General features: G+C 55.9%; 1 protein-coding gene across 3 annotated transcripts in view; it reads left to right on the top strand.

Moving 5' to 3' along the window:
• The first annotated feature begins 238 nt into the window (after window positions 1–238).
• Window positions 239–12,016, top strand: part of SEZ6 (seizure related 6 homolog) — a 50,160-nt gene continuing 38,382 nt past the window's right edge. For all 3 annotated transcript variants that reach the window (XM_003912532.5, XM_003912531.5, XM_009189986.2), the window contains exon 1: window positions 239–482. In XM_003912532.5, the coding sequence (XP_003912581.1) occupies window positions 428–482 (55 nt within the window). In that variant the 5' untranslated portion in view covers window positions 239–427. The remainder of the gene's footprint in view (window positions 483–12,016) is intronic.

Genomic DNA, 12,016 nt, shown 5'->3' with positions numbered 1-12,016 from the left:
CTCATGGAGAATCAGAAGACAATCCACCTCCTTGGCAGGTTGTTAACGGTAGAGAGAGTGGCATGCTTGACTGGGTGTGGGCAGCGCAGAAGGGCAGGGGCCGTGTGCGCACATGAGTAGGGCAGTCTCCGTGGCTCGGGAGCCTGGGTTCCTGCCCCTGGGTCTCTGCGCCTTTGCTTGAGACTTTACGGTAAGCAGCTCCTCCCGCGCCCCCGCCCCCAGCCCGGCGCGGCGATCCCCGGCGCCGACGCCAGGCGCTGGCCGTGGTGCTGATTCTGTCAGGCGCTGGCGGCGGCAGTGGCGGTGACGGCGGCGGCCCCGTTCCCTCTCCCCGGCCGGACCTGGCTCTGCCCACGCACCCAAGCCCCACCAAGCCCCCCGCCCTCCCGCCGCGGTCCCAGCCCGGGGCGCGGCCGCAACCAGCACCATGCGCCCGGCAGCCCTGCTGCTTCTGCCCTCGCTGCTGGCGCTCCTAGCTCACGGTAAGGGACTCCGGCGTTCGGCGGCAGGACGGGGGCGGGAGCGGGGCCCCAGAGGTGGGAAGGGAGACCTGGTGCCCAGCTTCGGGCATCTGGCTGCCCAGTCCAAGCACCGCGCCCCGCCGGCTGCGCTGCCCCCGGCGCCGGCCAAGCCGGGCGGGGCGCGGGCTTCGCGGGCTTCGCAGGCGGGAAGCTGCCGCGGCTCCCGCCATTCGCGCCCGGCCGAGACCTCGCCTTTAATCATCTCCCCAGATCTAATGGGATTTCTCTGCTGCAATTCATCACGCCACCCACTCCCCGCATACACGCGCTCACCCGCGCGCTACCTCGCCACACTCTAGGCGTCTCAGGGCGCCGGGGCGCGTGCCGGGGGGGGCGCAGGGCAGTGAGTCGGGACGGTCCAGCTGGCGACCCGCGGTCCCGCTTCCCCTGCCGCCTGCCAAACTTCGCTCGACTTTGCCGCCGGTTCCGGGGCCTCTCGTGTTCTTATTGCGGGGAGACTGGGCCGGATGGCGGCCGGACCCGGGGTTGGGACCTCCCTTACCTCCCCGTGCCTTGGCGCTGTCAAGCCAGAGTCGGGACCTAGAGCACAATTCTAGAGAGAAACTCCGAGGGCCTGGGCCCCCTATCTAGCTCCTAGCTCTGCCCTGGGCTGCAGCAGCGGAGATCCTGGGATAGAGACTCTGTCCTCCCCAAAGTCTTTTCCTTGTACACACACATACACACACACACAGACACACACACGCATACACACACCACTGCCCCGAGCTCTGCCTTCCTGCCTGGCCCCGATCCACTCCCCACCTGCGCGGCAGATTTGTCTCTGGAGGACCTGTTCCCCACACCCTGAGAATCCCCGCGCCCCCTCTAGGAGTCTGGTCCCCAACTTCATCGGTCTGGAGTAGAGGGAAGCTTGGCAATGGTGTGAGTGGCAAGGGAGTGTTGGGGAGAGGATAGGGGTTCCGTGCCTCTGGGAAGAGTCTTGTCTGGACCTGCCGTCCAGGCTCAAACAAGCTCTCATGGAAGCTACTGGCACCCACGTCCTTCTCCCGCTGCAGCCAGTCGGCTGGTAGGGTCGTCGGCAGAACCTCACTTGGAGTTGAGACCTGCCGTCCCTTGCCATATGGTTTGAAGCGTCTGATGTGGAGAAGTGTGAGGGTGGGAGTTTTCCTGCTCGATCTTTTCAGGCCGCTGCCGAGGTCAGGGCAGCGCAGCCAGGGACAGGCTGGGCCGCTGGATGGCAGTTTTCTTCATCCAGGAAGAAAAACTGCGGCCCCAGAGACGCAGAAGCCTTTTTCTGAGCCTGTAGCTCCACTTGCACACAGCCCAGTGTCCTCGCCCCACCACCCGTCTGCCCACGCTGGGTCTCCGGCAGTGCCCAGAACTTGAAACCATGTGCTCACTTTTGGGGAGAGGGAAAGAGTCCTGCAAGCCCCACCCCAGCGACGGAAACCAGGAAGGAGAAGCATGAATCCCTGCCCAGCTGCCTGAGAATGTCCCTAAGAATTCCGAACCTATCTTGGGTCCTGATGGGTCCTGGCGCTGGACAGCTCCCCCGGGGCACAGGGCCCTGTCCCCTGGCAAGTAGTCAAGGCCTTGTGTGTGAGTCTGTGAGTCTGAATGTGAGAGTAATCAGGGCCCTGCATGCCTAGAGGAGCCAGTCCCAGTGTGTCTGCACTTCAGGTGGTCCAAACCTTGGGTGAGGGGTCAGCAGTGAACAGGTGTGAGGACCGTGTGAGGCCACTAGTGTGTGGGTGCAGCCTCAGCCAGAGAGCTCCCTGAAGGGCTAGAGTGAGACTATGGGAATCCAGAAGGAAGGCTGGTGTGACCAGGGATCCGACCAGCCCTGATTGGGATGTGGGTGTGGGTATTAGGAGGAGCCTGCTCACTCTGTGGCCTTAAGTCTGTGTGTCCCTGGGCAGTGTCCCTTCCCGACTATCAGGATCTCCAGTGCCCATGAGATATGTGGGGTAGGAGTCTGGCTGTTGGGAAAGACCTTTATTTTCACTCCCCAAGGGAGAAGCAGCAGCAGCCCTGAAGTGCCAAGCCTGAGGGTGAGAGGGCTGGGATGTCAGAGTTGGGTGACCAGAGGCTCCTCTCTCCTCAGCTGGGCTGGAGTTCCCAGACATTGGGATAGTGAGTCATCTCACTGAGGAGCAGCACATTTGGCCATCCCAGGGTCCCTGGGCACTTTAGCTTTGTGAAGGCAAGCCTAAAGGAGCAAAGGCCTTGGGCTATAAGCCTTTTCAGCCAGAGGAGTGCATCCCTCAGCCTTTCGGCCCTGCCACCTCTCTGATGAGGCCCTCAGAGCTTTGCTCATAGGCGGGATGCAGGCTGCAGGATGTAACCAGGCACGGCCCAGATGCCTCAGGAGGCCTGGTGTGCTGAGGCTACGGAGGTAGGGTGAGATCGTGCTGGGCCTGGCCCAACCTCACATGCTCAGTCCCCTATTCCCTTCTGCAGCCTCCGAGGCTCAATTGGCGTCAGGCACCAGGGGCGCCTTGGGTCACGGGATATCTTCCCAAGCTGTGTGGGGTGCCTGGGCGATCCAGCCACAGTGAAGGAAGAAGGCGGTGTGGAAGGGGCTGCGTATGCCGAGCCTGCTGTGTCAGTTTAATGATTTTTAATGAGCAATTACCTTTAGTCATTCTCCTAATTTCTGAATATCAATAAAGTTAATTAAACTCTGCATGTGTGAATGTGGCCTAGAGAGATTGTGAAGGTGGAAGCCACTGAGACTGGGGTAATGTTGGGTCTCGGGAATGGAGTCCGCCTCCATGGCTGTGTGACCTTGGACCTGCTGCTCCACCTCTCTGGGCTCCACTTGAGAATGTGGTGATAGAGGGAGCCTGGGGATGGCAAGTCTGGGTTGCTCACTCTGCCAAGAACTGAGGGATGATGTCTGGGAGGGAAGATCCGGAGGAGAAAAGAGAGGAAGGACGACTCGGCTTCCAGGAGCTCCAGTGCTGCAAGGGTTAACAAACCAGGGCTGCCTTAACCCAAAATGGTAATTGCTGCTTCCTGCAGACTCCTTGGTAGGTGCTGGATTCTAACAGCACATCCCTGAGTCTGGGGGCTGCGGCTGAAACCAATACTAGGTCCTGCTCCTTGTCCTCAGCCTGGCACTTCAGGATCAGGAAGTGGTACTGAGGACAAGGCCGCATGGGAGACAGTCCAGATTCTGTTCAGAACCCCAGAGGTTGACCATGGCAGGCAGCAGCACACCCCTGCCCACTGGCCCCAGGCTTCTGAGGAGGCTGGAGGACCCAGAGACTGCCGTGGACAGGAGAAGCCTGAGCTGGCTTTTTGCTCCTCATAGGTCTAAGCTTGGCAGGCCCTGGCAGCCTTCCCGGCCTCCTCAGCAGGGTGGCAGCTTAAAATGCCTTGGGGACACTGTGGGGCACTAATGGAGAGCAAGGAGACACAAGGGCTGGGCTTAATTAGAAACTGAGCTTCCATTCCCCACCAGTACTACTACACCTGCCTAAATATGGGGGGCATATCAGAAAGCCTGCTTCCTTAGCCCCTCCATCCATCCAGTTCCAGGCCCTCCAGCTTCCTCTGCTCCTTGTCCCCACCTATCTTAGCCCTATCAAGCCCCATCTGCCAGACTGGGATCAGCTCAGGAATGCTGTGCCCCCACTTGGGCAGAGCTGTCAGGGCTCAGTATTCTACCAACCCCACCCCTACCCCCATCAAAAAAAAAAAGAAGAAAGAGAGTACAGAAAAAGGCCTATTAGGCAAGGGTTACACTAGTGAAGGGACTTCTCAGTGCAGGTAGTTAAGAGCCCAGGCTCCCATGTGATCTCACGTATACCCCTGCCCTCTCTGGCTCTCCACTCTCTGGAGCCTTCAATGTAAGATTGCCATGCCTTATAGCACAGGAGAGCCTCAAAGTTCTTGACAAGTCATGCAGATTTCTGGGTCCCCAGCTTACTGACTTATTCTCAGGGAGGAGGAGCCGGGTTCTATATGGAAGAGGCTTCCGGAGGAGACTATGCTGCCAGCACTGGTCTGCAGCTGGGTGGTGGGAAGCAGGCACTAGGGGGTCTCCAAGACCAATTCCAACAGGAAGCAGCAATTCTGGGAAGCCAACCCACCCAGCCAGGCCAAAGGAGTTTTAGCTTCAGTTTTCCAAATTAGCCAAGTCAAATGAACCAAGTTCTCAACAGCTTCTGGGCTCTTATCAGCCTTTCTGCCTGAAATTCCTTTCCCCTCCTGGGCCAGTCTGGCTCACTGTACCTCATGCTTCAAGTATTAGCTTAGCTGGCACTTCCTGTAATTCTTCAGTACATATTTAAGGGGCGTCTACTATATGGTTCCTCAGGGGAGCCTCGCCCGTCCTCCAGCCTGGGTCAGAGGACTCCTCTGTGCTCTCACCATTCCTTGGCTTCCCCCATCCAGGTCTCCGTCTTGCTGGGTCACAAGTCCCTGATTGCTTGATGCTCCAGCAGCAAAACTAAACTCAGCAAAGATGATCCCAAGTCTGTTTTGTTCACCTGCTATGTCTTGGGGAAGCTCTAGAATTCCTGTTCCGGAGAAGTTTAGGGTCAGTTGCTTGGTTAGAAAGGCGAGGCGGGCCTATGGCAGCTGCGACCGAATCTTGAAGCTGAGTTTGCGTAGCAAGCACGCTATTTTTACATAGATTGTATGTTAGAATTTTTTCCTTTGCTAACGTTGGCCAATTATCCCAACTGTAAATTATAGCCTTTACTTCGTTTTTTCCTTCTGCAAATTAAGCTGTCACGCCATCAGCCTGAGGTGGCTCCGGGGAAGTGTGCTGACGGCCATTCTGCATGGGCTGAAGCCTCTCCCCAGTCACCCCTTAGTGCCACCACTCCTTGTGTCCCCAGTGGCACAGAGTCTAGCACACGGCAGACATTAAATACATGTTGAATAAATTAATGAGAGTTGCACAGGTGGACACTGGCAGAGGTAAAGCCCAGGCTTCCTGACCCCCTCCCATAACAGCCACCCTAAGCACCCACCCACTACCCCTAATTGCTGAGAGGGATGCCCCATATGGACTTGGCTGGCACTGAGAGGTAAGGGAAGGATGAATCCATGTCATCTGGCTCCACAGCCCCCTCATCCATCTCCCAGCTTCAGACACTCTCACATAGCTTACAGGGACCAACATGAATCTTTGGGAGCAGCTATGAGCCTACATGCCCTTTAATGGAGAGGTGGAGGCCTAAGAATCATCCAGAACCATAATAATTAAGATCCACAGCTCCTAAAAGAGCAGTCCCTGGGGTATATCTACCCATCCATCCATCCATCATTCATTCATTCATTCCATAGACATATACTGAGGTGCGAGGCCTGCCCAGAATCCCTAGGGGCCTAGCCTTCACTGGTCAAGCCTTTCACATGACTTTTCTATTTAGTACTGACAGTAAGAGATTAGTTGTTCCCATTTTACACATGGAAAAACTGAGTTTTGAAGAGATTAAGTTACTTACCCTGAGGCTGCACAGCCAATAAGTAGTAAAGCTACTCCAAAGTGTCTGCCCATTTCACAAAACCCGGCTTCAGCTAGCACTGTGTCCACTTTCCTGGTATAGGGGAGAGTTTCACTACAGGCAGATGGGAACCCAGCAGAGTATCACTATCCAAATAATAATAATAGCAACAATAATAGCAAACATTTATTTGGTACCAACTACGTGCCAGGCACCATACAAATTGCTTTGTATACATTAGCTCATTTAGTTCCCTTATCATCTCTATGAGATAGAAGTTATTATCTGTCTTTTATTAATCAAGTTGAAACCCATGTTGTCAGATAGACCCAAGACATAAACAGCCCCTCACTTTCTTCTAGCACATTTCTGATGATGATAGATGCTTCTCAGTCCTTAATGGCAAAGGAATAAAACATCCTTTCCAACATTTGGAGGCCAGGAAAGAGCAAGGCGCTGGGAGTCAGGTTAACTATGGTCGCTAAACTGCTGGGCCAGAGCAGAGTGATTTGGGGTGGCTCTTACTCTCCAATCCTTTGAGGGCTTTGTGAATGAGAGGACCAGTCACTCCTGTCCTGGCATCCTGGGCTTCCCTACCTCTCCCCTTCAGCCTCCGCTGAGGCCCAGCCCCTAGGTGGGAAGGCCCAACCCTGCCCCAGCTTCCTTCCACCTGGCTACCTGCTGCCCAAACCGCCAGAAGTGGGAGGGGAGGATCGATGCTGCAGCGGCAGGCAGAGTGTTGTTGGCCATTGATTGTTGGGATTTCTCCGCGGGTTCCAGAGCAAACAAACCTGCGGCTTTTCCAACAACAATCCACAAACCTGCCGATTCTCCAACAACAATCCGGGTCTCTGGGTCTCAGGCGGCAGAGCCTGCAGCCTTGCTGGCAGGCAGTCTGGCAGGAGGGAGGGGGTGGGGTGGGAAGTCCTGGCTGGGCCCATCTGGAACAAGGGGCTCTGCCAGGAGATGAGCAGGGACTGAATGAAGGGGTCAGTGGGGAGATGCCGTGAGGATGCTAGGGTGAATCCTAGACCCTGTGCGTGCCTTGTTTCACTCATCCCCTACAGTTTTGCTCAGCCATTTTTTCATACCTGGAATGCCATCCTGGGTTCTTCTGCTTATTTCAATTCTCCCATCCCCTCTTTTCCTGATCACCCAGCCCGGACGGCTCTCTCTGTTTCCCAAACACCAACAGAACTTAGCTTGTCCATCCTCCATCCATCCATCCATCCAGTCTCCATTCAACAACCCTCTATTCAACACCTACCAGGTGCGTTGATCGGCAGGAATACAACATAATCCCTCCCCTTAAGGAACTCAGTTTAGAGTGGAGCTGCCTTTTTAATGAGCTCAGTTGTGACTCTCTTTCCAGTTAGACTAGCAACCCTCTGATTTTAATAGAATGAGATACAGATGAAATGACAAACAGCATCTATATGATCCAACTACTCTGGCCTCCAGAAGGACAGGAGACTCCTGGCCAGGAACTGCTCAAGGCCTCAGTTTCTCATTTGTAGCAAAAGAGTTTGTCTCTGGGGTCCCTGGGCCAATCCATGATGGGTGCCCTTCATCAAAACCCTTCCTATCTCTGGCGGGTCAGGTGTGCCCCTGAAGAGCAGGTACAGGGCTTCTCCTGCCACTGGACAGCTCTGGCTGTTGGAGGACCCTCCTCTCAAGGGGTGGGGGGGCTTCTAGTTTCTTCCCAGTCACCACCCCCCTGATTTCCTTTGATCCTGATGCCGTTCCATTAAAGAGCTGGAACAGGACAAGCATCATGAATTTGTGGTGGGGAAAGAAGGGGGACACCCGCTACTTGGATTCTGCAGCACCAAATCGCATGTGCTGCAGAATCTCTCCTCACCATGCCCTCCTTCCCATGCCCTCCCTCCCTATCCCTGGGTCCCCCGGGCCAGCCAGAACCTTGACACTGTGGCATCAACTTTGGAATCTCTCTCAGTCTCTCCATCCCCCCTCCCAACAGGCTCTTCTCTCTACCCTCAAGCCCCTCCCTCTAACTGGTCAAGAGTCTGGTAGGACAGAACTTGGGGTCACAGTGGAAAAATGCCTAAACCACTGAGTGCCCCCCATGCTCATGGGCATGTGTTTTACCCCTCTTTGCTCGTGGCTCCTTGTTAAAGACACCAAAGCGGACACTTCTCCTCCCCACTTCCAACCCCATCCCTCCTCCCTCCCCATAGCTTCTCCCTCCCTCCCTCCTTCCCTCCCTCCCTTCCTCCCAGCTCAGCAGCTGAGTCCCAACTCCTTTGTCCCCCAGGCAGCCACCTGCTGAGTGTCTGGCCTGGGTCCCACCAGCCAGCAGGTGCCTAAGGAGTCCCAGAGCCTGGGGTTGGGGGCAGGGTGGCATCAGGCAGTGTGAGGAGCCAAGTTCTGCTCAAGGAGGAGGGAGGAGTCTTAAAAGAAGAACATAAGAGGAAGAAGCCTGGTCAGGGAGTCAGGACTGCAGGGTTTACACCCAGTGCTGGGTTTTGCTGGCTGGGTGACCTTGGGCAAGTTGTGTCACACCCCTATGCCTCAGTTTCCTTGAGAATTCATGATGCCTGTCCTTGCCCCACCTCTTTTGTGGAGCAGCCTCAAGATCAAAGGAAATCAGGGTGGGGGGATGATTACTGGGAAGAAACCACAAGAACTCTTGAGAGGAGGCCCCTCAAACAGCCAGAGATGTCCATCACCAGGAGAGGCTGATTTGTCAGGCATCCCTGCAGGGCCTAAATCATACAACCCAGGAGTCCAGGGCTGGACTGCTGAGGCAGGGGTGGGGGTGAGCACCAGTTGGTTCGGGTCTGTCCAAAAAGGTGGGACTAGCAATGCAGAGGGACCAAGGTCAGGGTGCTTCTGAGGCCTTCGCCCTGGCTTGCTGCTCTGATGGACATTGTCTTAGACATTGTTTACCTCTAGCAGAGAGATATGCTGGTGATTTGAAACCTCTGGTCCAGCAGCTGGCAGGCCCCCTCCTGTCATGAAGCCCTATTTTCTGGCTGGTTAGAGGAAAGGTAAGAGATGGAGTCAATTTTGTGGACCAAAGAGCCCCTGGCAAAAGGGGCATCTCTGGGCAAAGGTGTGAAGGTGGGATCAAACAAGGCATGCATGAGAGCGGTCCTCCATGCATTTACTTCTCTAGATCCCCTTGGCCCCCTTCCCTCACTTCCCACCCATCTCCTGGCAGAGCCCCAGTCCTGCCCTACTGGGTCCAATCACTTCTTTCCCATGCCTCCCTCTGCCTGCCAGCCAGGCTAGAAAGAGCCTGTTGCTCAGGTCGAGTGATGCCCCTGAGGCGACAGCCACTTGGTGTCCTAATTCTGGTCTGTGCTGTAATTCTATCCCTGATGCTGCCTCTGGTGACCCCTGGTCCTTTCCTACACAGAGCCGCACACACAGGAGACTGAAAGAGACAAGGGAGGTGGGCTTAGCCTTCTCAACTCAAAGTGTCCACACACCCAGCTCTGCAGGGTCCTTGGAGGTCAAAACAAGGTGGAGGCAAGGGACAGGCCTGAGAGGCTGGGGGCCGTGCAGCTGGGATCATCTGGTGTTCCTGAGGTTCTGGGGAGAGGAAGCCCCAGATGTGCTGGTAGTCATGTCTACGTGCATTTCTGCCTGGCTTGTTCACCTGTCCTTGAGTGTCTGTGTCCATATATCCCTGCATGTCTGTGCCCTCTGTCCCTGCATCCTAGGACTGTGGCCTGAGTATAAGGTACAGCAGGCCCCAGCTCAGGCTGGTCTCACTCCCTCCCTGCAGCCCATTCCAGTCTCTTCCTCCCCAATCTTAGGCTCCACTGACCCCTCAAGGAGACTCATAACTGGAGCTGCTGCTGCTATTTTTAGCAGCTCTGCACCCCTCCCCTCCCCCACTCAGGTTTGCTGGGGAAGTGAAGGGCCAGGCCAGCCTCATGGGCTGGAGTGCTGGGCAGGCGGGGCCCCTTCTCCTCAGGCCCACAAGGCCTTGGAGAACAAAAGGTGCCTGGGATACCCCACAGGTGCAGGGCCCACACGCTGGGGCAGGTGAAGCTCATCCCACCTGCCTGGGGCTGGGAGAGGTCCCAGGTTGCCCTCCCTCTGCCCTGACAACCTCTCCAAATCCCTAAGGGCAGAGCCCAGGCCTCCAGTGACTCCTCCCTAGGCCATTTGGAAATAAGGCTGGAGCTTCTGCGTCTCCCACACAGAGGCTGGGAGAGGCAGAAAGGAGCTCGTAGTGTCAGGATGTGGAGAGGAGGGAGGCACGCCTGGAGGTGGTGGCCCACCCAGGGACCTCCAGTACTGCCCTTGCACTCCCCAGCGGAGCTTCAGGCCCCTACTACAGCTCAACTCTGCCAAAAGACCACCATTAGAGCTCATTGCCTTCCACACTCTTGAGCCTTCACCCTAGGTCCCACCACCACCACTGCTACAGCTGCTCTGGAAACTCGCACCAGCTGGGAGAAGGTACGGTAGGGCAGTTCAAGGGGTCTGAACTGAGAGACCAAGGAGGGAGTCCTCTGGTCGCAGGCCATCTTTGCTTTCAAAGTCTTTTGTTCCTGCATCTGTCCTTCTGTCTGTCTCTTGAGCTTAGCAGGACAAGGATGCCCCAGGGTCTGCCTCCCAGGCCCAGCTAGACCACCTGCCACAGGTCACGTCAGCTCTCAGACCCTGTTTCTCCACCTGTGGGATGGGGAGGATTAATCAGATGGTGTAGATGATAGGGCAGCATGGAGTCTAGCACACAGCAGCTGCCCAGAAACCTTAGTGCTCTCTCCAGGCCCTCTTCTCACACTTCCATCCCCTACTCCTATTCCTCACCTCATGCACCCCTGCCACCACATACACGCACACACACAGAGACACACACACAAATATGTTCACACATCTACATACTTACACATGTGCACACACACAGACACACAAACACATACACACAGCCTAGCCCTCCAGATGCTCAGCAGAGGGAGATGAGAAGACAGGCTCCAGCGCACACAAAAGAAAAGTGGCAAGTTGGCTGGGCGCGGTGGCTCACGCCTGTAATCCCAGCACTTTGGGAGGCCGAGGCGGGTGGATCACAAGGTCAGGAGATCGAGACCATCCTGGCTAACACGGTGAAACCCTGCCTCTACTAAAAAATACAAAAATTAGCCAGGCTCAGTGGCGGGTGCCTGTAGTCCCAGAACTTTGGGAGGCTGAGGCGGGTGGATCATGAGGTCACGAAATCGAGACCATCCTGGCTAACACGGTGAAATCTCGTCTCTAATAAAAATACAAAAATTAGCCAGGCGCGATGGCAGGCGCCTATAATCCCAGCTACTCGGGAGGCTGAGGCAAGAGAATCGCTTGAACCCGGGCGGCAGAGGTTGCAGTGAGCCAAGATTATGCCACTGCACTCCAGCCTGGGAGACAGAGTGAGACTCCGTCTCAAAAAAGGAAAAAACAACAACAACAAAACAAAAAACAAAAGTCAGTAACCAAGTACTGTATGAAAAACTGGCCAGGCCCAGAGAGGCCGGGCAACCCCAAGGTCGCATAGCCTGTCAGTGGCAGAGCTCCCTCCATGCTCAAGGCCTTCTAATAAGGCCTCACCAGGCTCCTCAGCTTCCACAGCTAAGAATAGACACGCTAGGGACCTCCAGGGTAGTGAGTGGCCAGAACTCACCTCAGCATCAGGGTAGCCCAGGGGTCTGGGCTCACGGCCCCTCCATTTACAGCCAAGCTCTCCAACTTCATCTCCTCCCAGAAGCAGCAGACAAAAGTAACCACAGGGCAAAGGTCACAAAGTCAGGGAGGTAACTTTGGTCCTGGTGCACAAAACAAGCCCCTTCATCTGACCCAAAGGCCACAGAGGCTTGGGGCTGCCAGGCTGGTGATTCAGCTCAGAAGTGGACACATGTGCTGGAACAGCCTCAGTGGTGTTGCCTTTTGAACCTCAGGACAGAGGCTGGGAGGGGGCAGTAGTCCAGAGATGCTGGCCAGAAGGAACCTGCTCTCCAGCCCTGGCATCTCATTGCCCTGTCTTGATGGGCTCCATGGCTAGGAAGGACTGTCTTTGGTGGGTATGTGGAGCCAGGCAGTAGGGCAAAGGATGGAGGGGAT

This window comes from Papio anubis, chromosome 17, assembly GCF_008728515.1.
Source record: "Papio anubis isolate 15944 chromosome 17, Panubis1.0, whole genome shotgun sequence".
Taxonomy (NCBI): Eukaryota; Metazoa; Chordata; class Mammalia; order Primates; family Cercopithecidae; genus Papio; species Papio anubis.
The sequence above is the reverse complement of the archived record's forward strand: the minus strand, read 5'-3'. Positions and strand labels throughout refer to the sequence as shown.